This window comes from Cololabis saira, chromosome 19 (genome assembly GCF_033807715.1).
Source record: "Cololabis saira isolate AMF1-May2022 chromosome 19, fColSai1.1, whole genome shotgun sequence".
Lineage (NCBI taxonomy): Eukaryota > Metazoa > Chordata > Actinopteri > Beloniformes > Belonidae > Cololabis > Cololabis saira.
Genome location: NC_084605.1, coordinates 17,638,543 through 17,657,646, shown reverse-complemented (window position 1 = coordinate 17,657,646; position 19,104 = coordinate 17,638,543). Strand labels below are relative to the sequence as shown.

At 39.7% G+C, this 19,104-nt stretch overlaps 2 protein-coding genes across 4 annotated transcripts in view; one reads left to right on the top strand and one right to left on the bottom strand.

The window, feature by feature from the left end:
* The window catches only part of fmnl1b (formin-like 1b), a 54,131-nt gene extending 47,995 nt beyond the window's left edge, over positions 1-6,136 (top strand). For both annotated transcript variants that reach the window (XM_061708250.1, XM_061708248.1), the window contains one exon: positions 5,600-6,136. In XM_061708250.1, the coding sequence (XP_061564234.1) occupies positions 5,600-5,700 (101 nt within the window). In that variant the 3' untranslated portion in view covers positions 5,701-6,136. The remainder of the gene's footprint in view (positions 1-5,599) is intronic.
* Positions 6,137-16,749: 10,613 nt separating this feature from the next.
* Positions 16,750-19,104, bottom strand: part of srcin1b (SRC kinase signaling inhibitor 1b) — a 147,651-nt gene continuing 145,296 nt past the window's right edge. Inside the window, exon 19 of one of the 2 annotated variants that reach the window (XM_061707906.1) lies at positions 16,750-18,545. In XM_061707906.1, coding sequence (XP_061563890.1) covers positions 18,525-18,545 — 21 coding nt within the window. In that variant the 3' untranslated portion in view covers positions 16,750-18,524. The remainder of the gene's footprint in view (positions 18,546-19,104) is intronic. The other variant, XM_061707907.1, reaches the window with a different exon arrangement.

The window sequence follows — 19,104 nt, the reverse complement described above, 5'->3', positions numbered from 1 at the left end:
ATGGATAGGCAAGTCTGCATTTTGGGCTGTTCTCACCCACAGCTCTGCTAGATCACTAAGATGCGTTGCACCATAGTACAGGCACATGACAATGATGTCAGTGTCATTTGCATGTATGACAACTCTGTCAACTCCTTCATTCTGGACACTGTAGAGGGTGTGGAGTATGATCCTGGTGTCAGCCTCCTGCTGTGTAGACTCCAGAGCAGGAACATGCATAACAGACCCTCCTGTCAGCACTACACTCTTGGTCTCTTCTTTGAAACCACCACCCAGGTAGAGATGAGTTGGGCCAAGAACAGGTTCCAGTTGCTCATTTTCAGACCATTTGTCACAGAGGAAGCTCAGAAGATTTGCTTTGTTAGCTGAGACTGCAAAAAACTCCTTTGGGTCCGGAGCTGTGACCAGCTCACTGACTTCATACACTTTGGCTGGTTTTGATCGGGCATATCTCTTTTCCTGCTCAGCTGATTTAAGGCTGGGTCCACTGTACCTGTCACAACAGAAGTGTATGATCTGAGTGCCAGCAGGCACATCATTCAGCAGCAAGTTTTTGTATCGCTCAGCAATAGTTCCAAATAGTTCACCTTTTTGAAAAGACCAGTGTCTTATGGCACACATAGCATCAACTACTACTGCTGTCTTTTTGCCATCTTGAAGCAGATTAGGGATGCTGTTCACTTTGTTCTCCTCTTTCAGAGTCTTTACTAGGCTTGACTTGGTACCAGTTCTCATACTGCCATCCTCCTGGAAGAGGGATGGGGGAAAGTCACTGCACTCGTGGTTGCCGATGAAGTCCACAATGTTAAGCTCTCCGCCACTGGCAATGATCTGTGTCATGCGCAGAAGGGCAGTAACTTCATTGCTCTTGCCAGATGAAAATGTTTTACCCCCAGACTTCTTGGATTTTGTGTTTTGTGTGTGGAAGGTGTTAAGCTTCACAATACTTGTCTTCTTCTGATCACTGGACAGTGACTCTGACAGAGCCCTCAAACCAAGTGCTTTCACATTTGTCAGGTTGTCCTTGACTGTGGAATCTGCACATTGTCCAGTTGATATGTTGATCAGGCATGGTGTGGCTGTTGTGAATGGGTTGGTCTCTACTGCTGCCATGACCTTGACTACCATCTCAGCATCCTTGGTGACACGACTCCAACCAGATTCATTCATTCATTCAACTGGTACCAAGGCAAGCCTAGTAAAGACTCTGAAAGAGGAGAACAAAGTGAACAGCATCCCTAATCTGCTTCAAGATGGCAAAAAGACAGCAGTAGTAGTTGATGCTATGTGTGCCATAAGACACTGGTCTTTTCAAAAAGGTGAACTATTTGGAACTATTGCTGAGCGATACAAAAACTTGCTGCTGAATGATGTGCCTGCTGGCACTCAGATCATACACTTCTGTTGTGACAGGTACAGTGGACCCAGCCTTAAATCAGCTGAGCAGGAAAAGAGATATGCCCGATCAAAACCAGCCAAAGTGTATGAAGTCAGTGAGCTGGTCACAGCTCCGGACCCAAAGGAGTTTTTTGCAGTCTCAGCTAACAAAGCAAATCTTCTGAGCTTCCTCTGTGACAAATGGTCTGAAAATGAGCAACTGGAACCTGTTCTTGGCCCAACTCATCTCTACCTGGGTGGTGGTTTCAAAGAAGAGACCAAGAGTGTAGTGCTGACAGGAGGGTCTGTTATGCATGTTCCTGCTCTGGAGTCTACACAGCAGGAGGCTGACACCAGGATCATACTCCACACCCTCTACAGTGTCCAGAATGAAGGAGTTGACAGAGTTGTCATACATGCAAATGACACTGACATCATTGTCATGTGCCTGTACTATGGTGCAACGCATCTTAGTGATCTAGCAGAGCTGTGGGTGAGAACAGCCCAAAATGCAGACTTGCCTATCCATAAAATGGTTGTGGCACTGGGACCTCCACAGTGTTGTGCAATGCCCTTTGTCCACAGTCTGAGTGGCAGAGATACAACTAGTTACCCATATTTCAGTGGAAAGAAGGCGTGGTTTAAGAGAAGCATGATTCTGGACATACCGGCACTGGAAGAATTTGGTGAGAACCCAACCGATGCCATAACAGATGACGTCCTTAATCAGGCACGAGACCTCCCCATAGCTGTGTATACAGCCACAGCCGATCATTTTGAGGATTCAGATCTGGGAAAACTGAGAGCATACAAGTTCCTGAACAACAGATCAACACTCTTAAAGCTACTACCCCCAACAGAAGAAGCATTTCTCCTGCACCTGAAAAGGGCTGTTCTAGCAGCACTCATTGACAAGAGTGCACACATATCCAAGCCAAAAATTCCCTTGTGCACAGAATTTGGATGGTCTATGGATAATGGAAAAGCAGTTCCCATCTCTTCTATAAAGCCAGCCTGGCCTGTGTCAATGAACAAGACAATCTCATGTGGATGTGTCAAAGGTTGCCAGAAGAACTGTTCCTGTGCAAAGAAGGGAGTTCCATGCTACATAGGGTGCTGTTGCCAGGGACTGACAACCAGATGCAACGGATTAAACACAGTCACATTGGAGTTCAGTGGCAGCACCAGTGAATCAGAAAACTAGACACTGATACTAAAACCTGTTATGCCTGCTGTAATTTGGACATGTATTATGTCAGGTTACTTTTTTTTCTTTTCTTTTTTTAAAATCACAATGTAGTCCTGGCCACGAAAATGTCTATTTTGTATTCAATTTATGAAAATCCAAATGAAAATAAATGTTTTGCTGACAGGAATTTTGTTTCTTATTATCATCAATATCTAAGTATCAATATAGGATGTTATTCAAATGATAGAAGAAGAAATAGCACTTGACCTCATCTCGTGGAACACTGACTGGAAATTCAGTTTCAGTACAATTCTCGATTTGGGATATAGAGCAGACATTTGGCCACAGCTAGTGCAGCCTTCGAGATAGAAAGGCCATCTTGGACTCAAATGAAAGCTTATGAATTAAGGAAGTTTTCTATATACATGGTAGGCATAGATATTCTCCATAAAGTACTGAAAAATATTGATTTTCATGAGAATTTGTTAGGCGAGCAGTACTTTTTTTTGTCTTTTTTGGGATGTTGAGAGTGATATCTTAAAATAGAGTTGCAGCAAGGCCCAGAATATTATTTTCCTGTCTTCCCCTATGTGTCAACATACTCTCTGCCAAATGTTATAGTTCTATGACTATTAATGCCATTGTAGTACCTAAATATTTGCAGATACATAATTTCGCCTGGAAAATGTCCCAAAAAGAGGGTTTTTGGCCCCCTGTAGCTTTCCAGCAGCTAGTTGACCGGGTTGTCCAACCAGGTTATGATCCTTGAAGGTCCTAGATATCATTTCTGGTGTCAAACCTTTTACAACGCTCCATGTCTGTTTTCCCAAAAAATGGGGTTTTGCCCCCTGGGTATGGGGTTCAGGCCGTAGGCCTTCAGTCTCTGTCTGCTGAACTCCTTGCCACCTATTCTCACCCCCGTGGTGAGCCGACCCCCTGAAGGCTTGTGCTTCTTCCTGGACCACTTTGGTCTTTCAGTCCTGATTTTATCCTCCTCCGGTTTGTCTGCTGCTTCCTCTCCCGTCATCTGGAGTTCCTCATTTTCTTTTTCTTGGGGATCAGGATCTCATCCTCCACCTGCTCTTCCTCCCTTTCCTCCGTGCCATCTGCTACCTCCAGAGTGGAAACTGCGCCACCGTCTCCTCATCGTCTCCTCCTCCTCATCAGCTTCTTCCTCATCTTCACAACCTCATTGTTGAGAATCAGGACATTGCCCTGCTACTTTTTCTTCCCACTTTGAACACGTGAAGGAATATTTTCATCTGTTGCTTGTGGCATTACTTCAACTTCTTTTTCACCACCAACTGTACTTTCCACTGTTTCCATAAATTTTCTCTCTTCTATTGACATCTCTTTGTCAAAGAATTTCTCGCTGAAATCATGTTTGTACTGATTTATCAGCACCTCTTCCAACCTGTCAACACTCATCCTGTTAACTGTGACAGCATGGTAGCCATTCTTACACTGCTTTGCACCGTTTCCATATAGAGGTCCAATAATCACCCAGCCCAGTAAAGGTCTCATTGCATATGGTCCCTCTCCTCGACTGTTGATCAACTCCCATGATTCCATTAACTTTGAGGAGTTTGTGCCAATGAGCAAATCAACATTAGTGTTGATACGGGGAATATGCATGTCTTTCAGGTATGACCATTTGGACAACTTTTTTTCAGTGATGATATTGTTTGTCGTTACTGGCATTTTCTTTTGTGTGAACGTACTGGGAAGCTCAAAAAACTGCGTGCCGGTAAAGTCAGAGATTTCCAAGCCTTTTACAATGCAACTTGGAACGGTGGTACTGTGACCCATTGTACGCAGATGTATTTTCGTCCTTTTTCCTTTGATGTTCAGCCTGTCCATTAAACTTTCAGTGCAGAAAGTGTCTGTACTTCCAGGATCCAGAAATGCATAAGTTTGGATGATCTTGTTTCCTTTTGTACACTTGACATTGAAGGGTAAGATCGAAAGGATGCCGTTGATGCCCCCGGCCCCTGTATGACCACAAATAGAGACAGCCGTGCCACTCACTGACAATTCCTTTGACTGACCTTCATCTTTGCTTGGTGCTTTTTTCTCAATGTGAAGAAGAATGGGATGACTTTGGTTACAAGCTCTGCAAGATATGCGATTATTACAATCCTTGCTCATGCGCAGACAACCAAAGCATACTCCTTTCTCCTTTAGAAAGTCCAGCTTTTCACGATGCATTTTCTTTTTCAACTTTGGACAATGATCCAATTCATGTCCATGTGTACAGTATAGGCAGGAAACAAAGCTTGTTGTTGTAGATGACACACTTCGTGTTTGAGTATGAATGCTTTTCTTGATTGCAGTTGATTCCTTAGGTATAAAGTAGGGCTGGGACTCGATTAAAAAAATTAATCGAATTAATTACAGGCGTTGTAATTATTAATCGCAATTAATCGCAATTAGATCGCATATCAATTTTAGACTTGAGAACAATGAGATTTCCTTTTTTTGTTTGTTTCAAATAGATTTTTGTATACGAGTGAATGATTGACTAGTGAAAACAAATGTTCAATTTATGAAACAGTTTATTTTTATCAAGGTGGTGCTTCACCAAGAACAAATCAGTGCAATTTGCTATAAAGTGCAGTAAATTAAATATATGCAGTATGCATATTGAATGAGACAGGTAGCCTATAGTCAAGGACCTTCTGTAAACAACACTTAAATATAACAAAATACTTTCAACTGTTTCAAGTACATTCCAGAACATGGAAACACGTTAGAAAACAGAGCACGCTTCCATCCATCCGTTTTTTAATACAAAATTTCCCATCTACGGGACCAACGAGACCCTTTTCGTCTGCGACTTCATTCATCTTTAACGTGTGTGGTAACAACTTAGCTTGTTATGACGACGGCCACACTTCACTGTAGAAGTAGAAGTAGATATGGAAAAGTTTAAAAGCTTATATTTTATTTATTTTACGTTACTGCTTCAGTCTGGTGATCTAAAGCATCTGAGACAAATGATGTGTGCAGTTTTTATCCATCCTTTTCTTTCAGATTTAAGGAATCAGGCATACAGACGGACAGACAGCAGTCGGGGCAGTGCCAGGTGGAAACCTGGACAACAGTTAAACGTATCGTCAGACATCTCTCTCTGAGCAACACAAGACCAACATATGGAGCACTGACCCTCATGAGCCCAAAGATGAGGCAGTTAGCACACCTTGGCAACACTCCTATGTACTCATGCACGTTGACAAGTGTAGATGCAGAAAAGCATGCAACAAGATCCCAGCAGCAGCAGAAAGAAGTCATTACGTCACCAGTGTAACTCACAGCATCAATGCTGGCTTCAGAAATGTTCTGTGGTTTGATATATCCATATGTTAAAGTCGGTAGCTTGCCTGAGATGTTTCATGCTGATGACAGCTGAGCGGTAAAATGAGGGTTCATGCATTAATGCTGCACACAAGTCACTAGTTCAGCTTGGTTAGCCTTAAAAACTATGCTGAAAATGTGTAATATGATAACATTATTATTAATACTTAAAAATCAGAACGCTCAATGTTTGCTTTGCGTTTGGTTTAAAAAAATAAAGCATTTTATACTTTGATTTGTAATTGTTGTTTGGTGTTTGCTATTTGAAAGTTTTACCTCCAAAAACAAAAAACAGTGAAATTTGTCTTTCTCTACCTAATGAATTCAACATCAAACGGGGAGCTTTTTATTCTGAGAATATACAAACCTAAACAACTGGTTCAATGCAGAAATTTGGACGCTTGTTGCTCGGCTGTATTTTATTGAGTGCGTTTACATTAATTAATTACTTTAATTCAGAATTAAAATTAAATCTGATTTAAAATGAGTAAAAATTACCATGTAAACCCCTAATTCCGAATGAAAATGGCCATTCCGAATTAAACTTAATTCCGAAGTAAGTGGCTGGTTTATTCCGATTTTAAATCCGAATAGAATAATTCCGCGATCATGTATACACTCATTCCGCTTTAAATTAATTCTGGTCTTTCTGCGCTGCTCGTTACCTTGTCCCTCTGTCGCGATGATACTTATATCGCGCTGGCCTTGTTTTCGAAACAAAGTTTCACGATGGCAGCATGCAGTAAACGGTGGTCAAGAGCAGAGACGATTTATTTAATAAATTGCTTGGAGGACCTGGAAATAATTACAAGATCAGATGGCAGGAAACATAAAAATTGTGAGCTTTTCAAAGTTGTAGCGGCTCATTTTGTTTTTCTTCTGGTAGACGTAATTTCCGGTAGACGTAACTTCCGGTCCGCCCCCCTATCCAATCAGAACCTTCCCAACCCCCAGACCTTAAGCGGAATTGGATAAAGCCGATCAAACACGTTTTCCATGTAAACTTCAATTCGGAATTACTATTTCCATGTAAGCTTGAAGGAAAATAGTTTAATCGGAATTATTTCATTCGGAATAATTAATTCCAAATTAAAAAACATCATGTAACCGTGGCCATTGTAGAGAAGTCATTCAAACGTTCAAAGATTTGGGTCGCTTCGGACTACAACATCATAACGCCTCATTATGCTAAGTATTACGTTTTAGTTTTTTTTTGTGATCAAATTTTTTTATTGAGTAGTATACAGGATACAACACATATTTTACATAACATAGATATCAAGTAAAAATAACCATCAACATAGATACAAAATAAAAATAAAAAACAAAAAAACATATGCAAGATAAAGTGTTGGCTTCAGCAGCATATGGCGGAACAAACACATATTTACTGGAGCATGTAGGAATGCCAGGACTAGCCTTGGCATCACCACAACTCCTCTCAGGAGCTAAACCATACTTTCAGCTTTACTATGGTGTCCATCATAAACACCCTATCTTACACAGACTTTGGCCTGCAATATTTCTTAAGTCACAGGAGCCGCCAGATTAACCAAAAACTTAAGCCAAAACATAGACTAAGAAACAAACAAAACAAACAAAACCAACAAAAAGTGTGCCACCGCATTACTTTTCTCAGTCAAAAGTATTACCGTGGCAATGCTAGATGCCAAAAAGCAAAAAAAAAGGCGAAAATTCGGAAGCTTATTGCTCGGCCGAACCTTATCGTAGAGACATCGTTCAAATTTAAAAACACTCGGCCCGATTGGCACTAAAGGACGGTACAACCTCATCATGCTAATTATTACGTTTTTTACGATATTTAACTTTAAATTTAAAAAACATTTCCATTTTATTTTTTTATTTTGGACGCTTGTTGCTAGGCAACGGTTTGTCATACAGACATCATTACAACATTGACAAACCCCGGACGCGTTGTACTACAACATATTTTAGTCTCATCATGCTAGCTATTACGGTTTTTGAAATATTCAACTATGCTCATTTTGATGTTAACGGAAATTTGGACGCTTGTTGCGCAGCAACACGATATCGTAGAGACTTTGATCCAACATTAAAAGACTCGGGTTGCTGTGGACTACAACATACTGAGGTCTCATTACGCTGTCGTTTATAGCTTTTGAGATATTGAAGCCAAATTGTCCCATTCTATCCTATGGGGCTTGTTACCATGGCAACAAAAAACTTTGCATTTGTATGGGGGAGCATGTGAATAAACCATCTGTTAATGCTGCCTGGACCGCAACGTGCATCCAGGCCTTGGTTTGGTTTATTGGCCATTATTAATAACCCCAGATATGGCAAGAACCACCTCCAACAGAACCAAAACAACCTTAAACACAACCACTACAGCCCCAAACCAAAGCAGCGAGAGGGGACGAATGGGCAGTAGGGCATGCTCATTTCCAAATTTCCTGAAATTTTCTGGAGCTGCACTGGACGATAATCGGGACAAAGGAGGAGCGTGGTTACTGTCTTGTTGACAGCAGAGGTGGTGGGAGACTTATTTTTGGTTAAAGAGAGGACAGTGCTCCGTCTTCCTCGTCAACAACTGATCATCTTTAAACTCTCATAAAAGTGGGGAGAGATTAGGCACATCCATCAGGACCGTTGCAATTGTCGTTAACATTATTTATGTTAAATGATGGTTACAAACGTTCACATTGGTTTCTCAAGTATAAAACAGACAGGCTGGAAGCTTCTTTCATTTTAGCTGTAAATGATAAGCTGCAGCCTTTGTGGTGACTCACACGACGGCCGTTGCTCTAGACGCCACATTAATGGTTCGTCTCAAACAAAACTACACGTCAACACATTCTTTAATGTGGGACCTTATGTATGGAAAACAGAAGATGTCTAAAAATGTTGAAATTAAAAGAATAATAAATGGCTTAATAGATAACTTAATATATTCATAAATGGTTCAAATAATTTAGGGTCATTTAGTATCAGTCTATCGTCTATTTCTAAAATGTAACATCAACTGAAAATTTGATGACTCTACATACATTACAAATGTCTGGCCATAAAGGATGAGTCAGGTACACAATTACACACAATTACACTATGACAGATCGTCAGCCCCCAAACCATTTCCTCCACGAGCACGCTGCAGCTGGAATCCGACGGACACTTGCATCTGTTCTTGAAAAGCTGTACTTTTCTTAGCTTCTCATGTGAGCAACACTCCCAATGCAACCAAATAGAAACAAGTCAGCTTCCAACACGCATGTGAGCCAGGGGCAGTATCCAGTTCAGCTTTGTTGGTTTGTGTTTAATTTGCAGTTGATTGATATCTTTTATTTCGAACATAAGCACAAAAAAAGAACAATAAATCAATGAAATAAAAAAACAATAATAATCACTAAATAATAAATATACCATCGTAAATAAGGTAGATGAGAATTAATAAATTTAATAGCAATGTGTTAAGCTCGAAAAATCAGTAGGAAGAAGTAAAAAACTTATGAACTCCTACCCCTTGAACTCAATACAATTTTTTTCAGTTGGACCCTCGTTATTAAAAAAACTTGACATCATTTAAAGTTGCACAAATTAATAGTAAGAGTTTTATAAATATAAATTGTGTTATAGCTGAGTATTAATCACCTGAGTTATTTACCCTGAGTCCCTGTATCAGGGGTGTCCAAAGTCGGTCCTCGAGGGCCGCAGTCCTGCATGTTTTAGTTGTTTCCCTGCATCAACACACATGATTCTAATTAACGGCTGTCACCACCTTGTCATCAAAGTCTGGATAGTTCTGTTGATGACCAAGCTCCTGGTATCACGGTTTGATAAAAAAAGGGACACATCCAAAACATGCAGGACACCGGCCCTCGAGGACCGACTTTGGACACCCCTCCCCTGTATTCATATGTAAAAACATACATTATTTACGATGTGAATTTATATACACCCGTGTACAATCTTATTCATTACAAACATCCTTACTCCAAGGATGTTTGTTGGGATTAAAGGGACAGCTCTACGTTGGTTTAAATCATATCTATCTGACAGATTCCAGTTTGTTCATGTATATGAGGTTTCTTCAGAACAGGCGAGGGTCTGTTATGGTGTTCCGCAGGGTTCAGTGCTAGGGCCAATCTTGTTCAGTTTATACACACTTGGACAAAATTGTTGGTACCCCTCAGTTAAAGAAGGAAAAACCCACAATTCTCACAGAAATCACTTGAAACTTACAAAAGTAACAATAAATAGAAATCTATTGAAAATTAAATAATCAAAATCAGCCATTACTTTTGAATAGTTGATTAACATAATTATTAAAAAAAACAAACTAATGAAATAGGGCTGGACAAAAATGATGGTACCCATAACTTAATATTTTGTTGCACAACCTTTTGAGGCAATCAATGCAATTAAACGATTTCTGTATTTGTCAATGAGCGTTCTGCAGCTGTCAACAGGTATTTTGGCCCACTCCTCATGAGCAAACTGCTCCAGTTGTCTCAGGTTTGATGGGTGTCTTCTCCAAATGGCATGTTTCAGCTCCTTCCACAGATGTTCAATGGGATTCAGATCTGGGCTCATGGAAGGCCACTTTAGAATAGTCCAACGCTTTTCTCTCAGCCATTCTTGGGTGTTTTTGGCTGTGTGTTTTGGATCGTTGTCCTGTTGGAGGATCCATGACCTGCGACTGAGACCAAGCTTTCTGACACTAGGCAGCACATTTCTCTTCAGAATGCCTTGATAGTCTTCAGATTTCATTTTACCTTGCACACATTCAAGACACCCTGTGCCAGATGCAGCAAAGCAGCCCCAAAACATTACTGAGCCTCTTCCATGTTTGTTAGGGACAGTGTTCTTTTCTTCGTATGCTTGGTTTTTGAGTCTATGAACATAGAGTTGATGTGCCTTACCAAAAAGCTCCAGTTTGGTCTCATCTGTCCAAAGGACATTCTCCCAGAAGCTTTGTGGCTTGTCAACATGCATTTTTGCAAATTCCAGTCTTGCTTTTTTATGGCATTTATTTAATTTTCAATACATTTTTATTTATTGTTACTTTTGTAGGTTTCAAGTGATTTCAGTGAGAGTTGTGGGTTTTTCCTTCTTTAACTGAGGGGTACCAACAATTTTGTCCACGTGTGTACAGTACATGCAGCCATTGGGAAGTATAATCCAGAATCAAGGCATACTGTACACTTTCATTGCTTTGCTTTACAACCCCTCCTCAAGCCCCCTCATCCCTATATCTTGTAAAAATAATTTGTTTATATTTGTTTTTCAACTGGTTGTTGCTTGGACATTGCTTCATTTCCCCCTTCAGTCTGTTCCATTGGCTTACTCCGTTATTTGTTATGCAGAATCTGTTCATCACAGTTCTATATCTTTGGATTTTGAAATTAAACATTTCCCTTAAAATCATACCTTCCCTCTCTTTCATTAAACATTTGGTAATAGGTTCCTGGTTCTATATAGAAAATGTGCTGTTTGAAATTATACCATATCAAAAAGTTTTATTATTTCATACTTTACAATGAATTGGTGTGTTCCAGATATCCGACTTTATGAATTATTCTGAAAGCTCTTTTTTGCAGAATAAATAGGGGCTGTACCCCACACCTGCAGTAATTTAAATAAGATAGGACCAGTGAACAGAACAGAGTGTGGAGTGATTTGTAATCTAATAAATGCCTTGCTTTGGCTATTACGGAGATGCTTCTACATATTTTAGTGCAGATGTATTTAATGTGAGATTTCCAGCTAATCTTGTCATTTATTATTACCCTAAGGAATTTAATTTCATGTACTCTTTCTATATTAACCCGCTCTATCTGTACCTGTGCCTGATGATTTATTATTCTATTACCAAATATCACATATTTTGTCCTGTCCAGATTTAATGAAAGCTTGTTTTTGTCAAAGCAGTGTTTAACTTCGATGAATTCTGAAGTAATAGTGCCTAAAAGTTCTGTTAAATTCTAACCTGATCCAATGATGTTTACAAATAAGATACATGTGAGTATGTGTGATGTCTTACATACATATTTGATTTACATGATGAATAATTTTGGACCCAACACTGACCCTTTTGGTACACAACACACAATGTCCAAACATTTGACTGATGATTTTCACAAATTGCATCCTGTTTTTTAAATAACTTCTCACCCACTCTAGTGCCAGTCCCTTGATCCCTTATAGTTGTAATTTATTGATTAATATTTCATGATTTATTGTATTAAAAGTTTTTTTTAGATCAATGAACATCCCGAAAGCATATTTCTTTCCATCCATGGAATTGGTGGTTTCTTCTATTAGTTCAATTAATGCTTGTGACGTTGATCGATTATTTCTGAATCCATATTGATTATCTGAGAATAAGGTACTTTTTTCTCTGAAATTGTCTAACCTGTTATTGAAAACCTTTTCCAGAATATTTGAGAACTGTGGGAGAAGAGAAACAGGTCTGTAATTTGTGAAATGGTGCTTTGTTCGAGTTTTGTACAGATTAATAACTTTAGCTATTTTCTTTTTAGTGGGTAATTGATTTGTAATGATCAATTAAAGATATGTGTTAATCGTTTGGAAATCCCATGAATGACCTATTTTACTATTTTCATTTGATCTTTTCCATGATAGTCAGTCGACGTCTTGTTTTTGAACTCATTAATGTCATGGTTTGATACTTCCTGTTTTATTTTGAAGCCCCGTGTCTTTGTGTTTGAGTTCTGGTTTGACTTTCCTGTTTCCCATCGGCCCTGTGTCTCGTTATCCCTTGTGTATATCTGGTCTTGTCTTTCCCTTGCTCCCCGCTGGTCCGTACTGTTTCCTCCCTCCGTGTTTTCCACATCAGGTTTTGGCAGTTTTACTTTGTCACGTTCATGTTCTGGTTTTTGTATCCTGCTCGGCAGCGCTTTGGTTTTGTTTTGGACAAATAAATCATTACTTTTTGGAACTCCTGCCTTGTGGTCTCCTGCATCTGGGTCCTACTCCAACCGCTCCCTGACAGAACGGACCAGCCAGCATGGACCCAGCAGGAGAAAGTTTTGCCCATTTGGCAATACATCTACCGGGAGGCAGAACTCACAAATCCTGGTTGGCAGGAGGTAGAGGAAGAGAAGTCCCCCTTCTGGGGAACACACCTGGCTCGAGGTGGGCCCAGGTGTTTTCAGCCCCTGGGGAAATGACAACGGCGGCAGCCCCAGCCTGTTCCAGTGACGCACCGTTCGCTGTTCCCGAGGTGGTCCCGGACACACTTCAGCTGACACCCAAGTCCCTGCCAAGGGTAGGGATGTTAATAATTAATCGATTTTCGATTAATTGCTGTTATGAAATTACCCGATTAAAATTAACGATTACAATTAATCTATTTATTTATTTATTTTTTTCGTTTAATTTCACCAGCTGGTATTACGCACGGACCACATTTAATGCGACACAACGCGCTGCGCCGCGCACATAAATAGAAGAAAGAGACGGCGGATATGTTTGGTTTTAGTAATATCTTGCTCAGGCAATGAGTCTGCAATGGCCCAGACGGGAGACACATGTAGCTCAGTGCTTAACTTTTATTTTTAATCCACTCTATATTCTTCTGGTTGTCCTCCGATATGTCCCCCTAAAGCCTGATTTATGGTTCCGCCTTAAATCGACGCAGAGCCGCCGCCGTAGCCTACGGCGGCGGCTCTGCGTTGTTGTAACGCGGAACCATAAATCAGCTTCACCCGGTACATACATAGGTTTCTCTGAACATCTGTCCCCGCTACAGTTTTAACTAAAATAAAATGTGCTCCAATACAGCAGGTCTCATCATTTTATTCTGAACACTGCCAAAACTCTAACTTAAAACGTAACTAGAACTTAAAATTTGCTTGACACAAATTACACTATTATGGCTGCTGCTACTACTAATAGCCTTGAAGTGCACTTTATATTATATTCCTTGTGGTACAAAAATGTCTTTTTGTTACTTTTGTATCAAATAAATATTTGATTAAGGAATACATTAAAATGTCCTTTGTATTTTATATAAGCAAAAAAAATTATGTTTGTATCTCAGATGGGGGAAAAACGCCACTTATCAACTAATCGATGATCGATCGATAAGGTTATCAACTGTCAATTAATGAAATAATCGATAATTTGCATCCCTAGCCAAGGGCCTGGTGTCCCCCGAAGCCGGCCCCTGGGACTCTGACGGCCCCCAAAGCGCCCCCCCAGGACTCGGTCTGAAACTGCCCAGTCCCGAGAATGCCCGTCTGCCCAGTCCCGAGAACTTTGACTTAAAGTGCAGCTAAGTTAGCCACATGTTAACAGTTAGAGTTATAGGCCCCACATCACTGACCCGTTTTATTTGGTACATACTCCTCCCACTAACACCGAGGGGGTGGGGTTTATAACTTAACTAACTGACAATGCAACCAGACAGTAGGGGCAACCCAGACATTTTGGGGGTCACAAACCCAAGCCGACACATAATTTGTTACCTTTGAACCAACAAATGTGACGCTGAGAGGATAAGAGGATCACGTTTATTGTCACAAAGACACAACAGGAATGTACAAAAGCAACAACCTTTTTGTTTGGTGGATTTTGTTTATTTTCTTTTTGTCACACAAAGCAGCAACTTTTACTTTCCATACACAAAGTTCTGCTCTATTTTGCAATATTAAGTTGGTCTTTAGTTACAGTATACTGAGTTGTTAGTAGTTGATCAATCTTCTTCACAATTCACAAACACTTATCCCACAGAGCAAGCATCACTTTCAGACTGAAGGAACAGGTTTAGTTGATATACAATACCTTTGAGATATCTTTCTAGATAAGTGTAATATTCATCTTTTTTCTTTATTCTGACAGAAGAGGCTTCACCCATTTTGAACATAATACAAAAATCTATGTTACTGTACAGTTTTTGTTCACTATCGTACACTCACAAGTATACACAGAATTAAATGAGACCTCTGTGGACCCCGCGTGCAGATTTTCAGGAATGTATACAGTATGCATGCCATTTTTGAGATTGTTTTTTTTTTATTTCCCATAAAAATTTCACATAAAAGTAATTTTGTAATACATCATTTGGTTTTATATACATAATTTGAACATCCACAAAGGGTTTAACAACCACAAATTCATCAAGGAACCATCAAAAAACAGTTTGAGCTGTATAATTTTGTAGCATACGCACACCATTGATTATAATAGAGGATAACAGCTACATATGAGGCATCCCATCACTGAGGTGATTGTTTTTATGTGCTTTTTTATAAATGTGGTGGCAGTATTTTACCATACAGCCCACCACAAGCATCCAAAGTATCTCCTGGTTTCTACAAATGAAGTGTGATAATGGTTTGTTTTATGGTAACCAGAAAAAATAAGAAAATATTTAATGCAGAAAAATAAAAATTTTCTGAATAAATGCATGCTCATGAATCCTCTTCAAGTATAAAAATACAAAATAAGCTTGATTTTTATAAAACATAGATGAGACTTTTCTTTTTTACATGTTCTCTTAAAATAAAAACTAAATAAATGGTAATTATAATAAAATACATACAACATATTTGTGATGTGGTTCAAGTTACTCACTTTCTCTTTTCTTTGTCAACTTATATGCTACTTCTGGACCTACAAACACATTTCTGAAAATCAAGAGCAAACTTCTACTGGACTTGGGTTAGTGATAGAAACACACTTGGTGAGGCTCCATGTCCCACAGCACAGGGTCCGTGTTCAGTACAGCTCAGCTCATCCTCTCAGATAAGTTTCACAACAAGATTTACAGTTTCACTTCAAACCTTTTTGGCTCAAATATCTCAGATTGTGTTTTTCAATACAAATCACTTTTCACTTCCATGCAATCATTTACAACAAATTACTTTTGGAAGGCTGCCAATCTGAAAATAATGTGCTGCAGACAAAAAAGAAGTCAAAAGAAAGGCTTGGCTGTGCCCCACTTACACACTGAAACTAAGTCAATATCAACACTACGCGTGACATGTAAACTCTGAAAGAAACTATAGTTATTCCATTTTGTACAAGTAAATATCCATTAGCTGGTAATTGTGCTATGATTTGTATTCAGGTATTTTTTCCTTCTTTCAGTCTTACATATCCAGTGTTTTTGTTTACTTTCCTGAAACATTCTTCCTGAGGTTTGAGGATAATATTGATTATAATTCAGCAGAATTATCTGTTGGGGAAAAAAAACAGAGCTCACTACAAACTTGTCTTCAGCGTCAATGAGGAACAAAAGAAAAATCTTTGTGTTTTGACCTGGACATCGGGCCTCTACTGCTCTGATTTTACTTGTATTATCATATTTTTAATCATTTGTCGCCTCAGAAACTCTCGCCAGCTCTGTCTTGCCCTGTAGAATGGGAATGACAGAAACCGTCGTCGCTAACCGGATGTTTTACTTGTTGTTACTTGCCACTTTCAGATTAAGGTGAAGTTTCGACCTTTTGAAGGTCTTCTTCACATATTTTGAGTTTATTCAGTGTCCCTACTGGATATGCATGTTCTGCTGTGTTTTTCCCCTCAATATCTTTAAGCCTGGTGGATGATCATTGTTCATGATGAAAGATGAGGGGATTTATGTCTTCAGCTGAGAGGACAGTGTATATCTATCTACATTTGTCTCGTTAAAAATATGTCATGACGTTAACATTGATAACATATAGTCCATTTTGGTATTTGTGTATTATGAAGAAAAACAGAGCTTTAAGTAACAGTTGCAATGGCAACAGATGGACATTGAAGCATCTGTGCCAGGACTAGCAGGTACCTTCAGTTTTTCCACCTGTGAGTTCCAACATCCTTCGAATCCCACAACAGAGCGAAAAGAAATGCAGCTGTTAGCACGGACTCATACAGAAGCTGATTAATCTGGCTCTCTTGAACGTGACTTAACACAATACTTTATTTTCCCTGAGATCCAACCTCCACTATGAAAACGTACAGTAGCAAGAAAAACGGTCTAAACCCTTTAGAATGTACTTGTTTTCTGCATCAATTCTCCACAAAACATAATCTCCTCTTCATCTACTTCACCGGAATGAACAAAAAAAATGACTCAAGCTGGTAACACATGAGCGATTGTATTTTTATTTGTCTTTATTGAAAACACCCATTTAACATTCATAGTTGTGGAGGGAAAAAGTAAGTGAATCCAGGTGATCGTAGTCAGTGGTTTGCACTCCTGCAGTCCAGGTACAGGAGGTGGGATTTAGAGCTACTTATTGACTAATTAAAACAAGTAACTCAAGCATTTAAGTTTGCTGTTCACAAGGAGGTTCTGCTGATTCTTAGATAAAGAGATCTCTGAAGGCGTAAAATGAAGAGTAACTCATCTGAATAAGGTTGGAAAGCGATGCACAGTCTTTTCTAAGTGTTTAGCTCTATGTACAGTATTGTGCCAAAAGGGCACAGTTTACCAACATTGAAACCTCATCAACTGTTAAATAAAGTGAAGGAAGCTTGCTATGCTGCTTCAAGGTCTGGCCCAAATGAATTCTTAAGTTTAGCTATTAACTCCAGGGCTTCACTTGCATTTCCCTGCAAAACTGCAAATGTTAAACGAGTTTGTGCAATAAAAAAAAAAGAGAAATTATAATTTTTTTGCGCATTATCAGATTAAGCACATTTTTGTAATATTTTACTGTGTACTATTCTTCTTCCAAATATTGAATATAAATTGAAAACGTGTATCTTTCAGATACATTCAGACTGTTGGAGCAAGTGTTGAATCAAATGTGCGATTGGGAAACAGATATCGTGTTTGTTAGTTACAGTGGAAAATAAATGAACATGTTAGAGCTGACACGCTGCTTCGTGATGCAAGGCATTGCATTCACAACTACTGAATGATGAGGGGCATTACACCATCCTAACAGTGCTGTTGTGTTTCTACACAGTTCTGCTTTACTCCCCACAATTATGTCATTTGCTGATCAATTCAAATGACAAAATATCACACCTTCGAGGTCAGACTTAGGAATTTGATGTCCAAAAGTGGAATGATCCGAGTACTCACTCCTCACGTAATTAGTCCAGGTGTGACCTGAGAAGCAGACAGGATGACAAAAGGCAAAGCGAGGGAGGGAGGGGAGAAACAAAGGACTAACTCACGGAACAAAATAATGTTAGAAAAAGCAGTGAAGGAAAACGTCAGCGAAACTGATGATGATCGGCCGGATCAGTGAGCAGCGTGTCTGCTGTGGCAAAAAGCTCAGCGCTGCCCCAAAAAGCAAGCAGAGGGGGAGGAGTTAAGAGCAAAGAAGAAAAAATTCAATGGAAACAAAGCAGTGAAAAGGAGGGGGAAGAAAAAAGGATAAATCAAAATCTACTAAGACATACAGTATGTCATTCCAAGATCTCATTCAGTTTTACACGTGTGACTTCTGAGTCAATGAAGCCGAACATCTTCCTGCACTAGTGCTGCTCAGCACTTTGTTCTGATTGGACGTTGGATTTTGGTGCATTGGCAAGATACTCCTCGTGCATGTGGAGCAACGAAAGTCGGGTGAAGAGTGTGGCTGTCGCTAAGCTGCAAGCAGGCAGAAATGATTCAGAGCTGTGCTGCCGTCAGAGCTGAGGGATGGAAGATCTGCCCTCATTCAATTCTCTTCCTCATCTGGGTGGTGCAACGAGAGCAGACGAGGGGAAGGAAGAGGAGCAGAGAGAAAAAGAGAAGGATCAATGAGATGAATTGAAATCAAGTAAAAACAAAGGTGAGAGAAAGAAAACTGGTTGTAAAATAAACAAGATGAGAATGCAGAGCTGGGGACAGAGGCGGGGAAACAAGGAGAGAAGAGGAGAAGAAATGCATGTAAATGGAAAGAAACGACAGAAGGAGATGCGAATGAAATGAAGAAGGACAGATGCATTACACAAGAAAAGGTGTGCAGAAAAAAGATAAGGTGAGGTAGCAAGGAAATGAGAGAACAAGGAAACAAGAGGTAACGACAAAGGATGATCACCAGAGGAAGAGAAAAGAAAACGGGCAAATAAAATGAGGGAGAAGTAAAACTAAAAAGGTGTAGGAGTGGGGCAGTGCTTCCCTCATACAACAGCCCTGCACATGTGTATTTTCTGACCTGATCTCCACCTCCCAGAAGGCAGCGGCAGGACTCTCTACAGCCCCCATCTGTCTTAAGTTAACAGACATATGGCGCTTTTACACTAGTACCTAC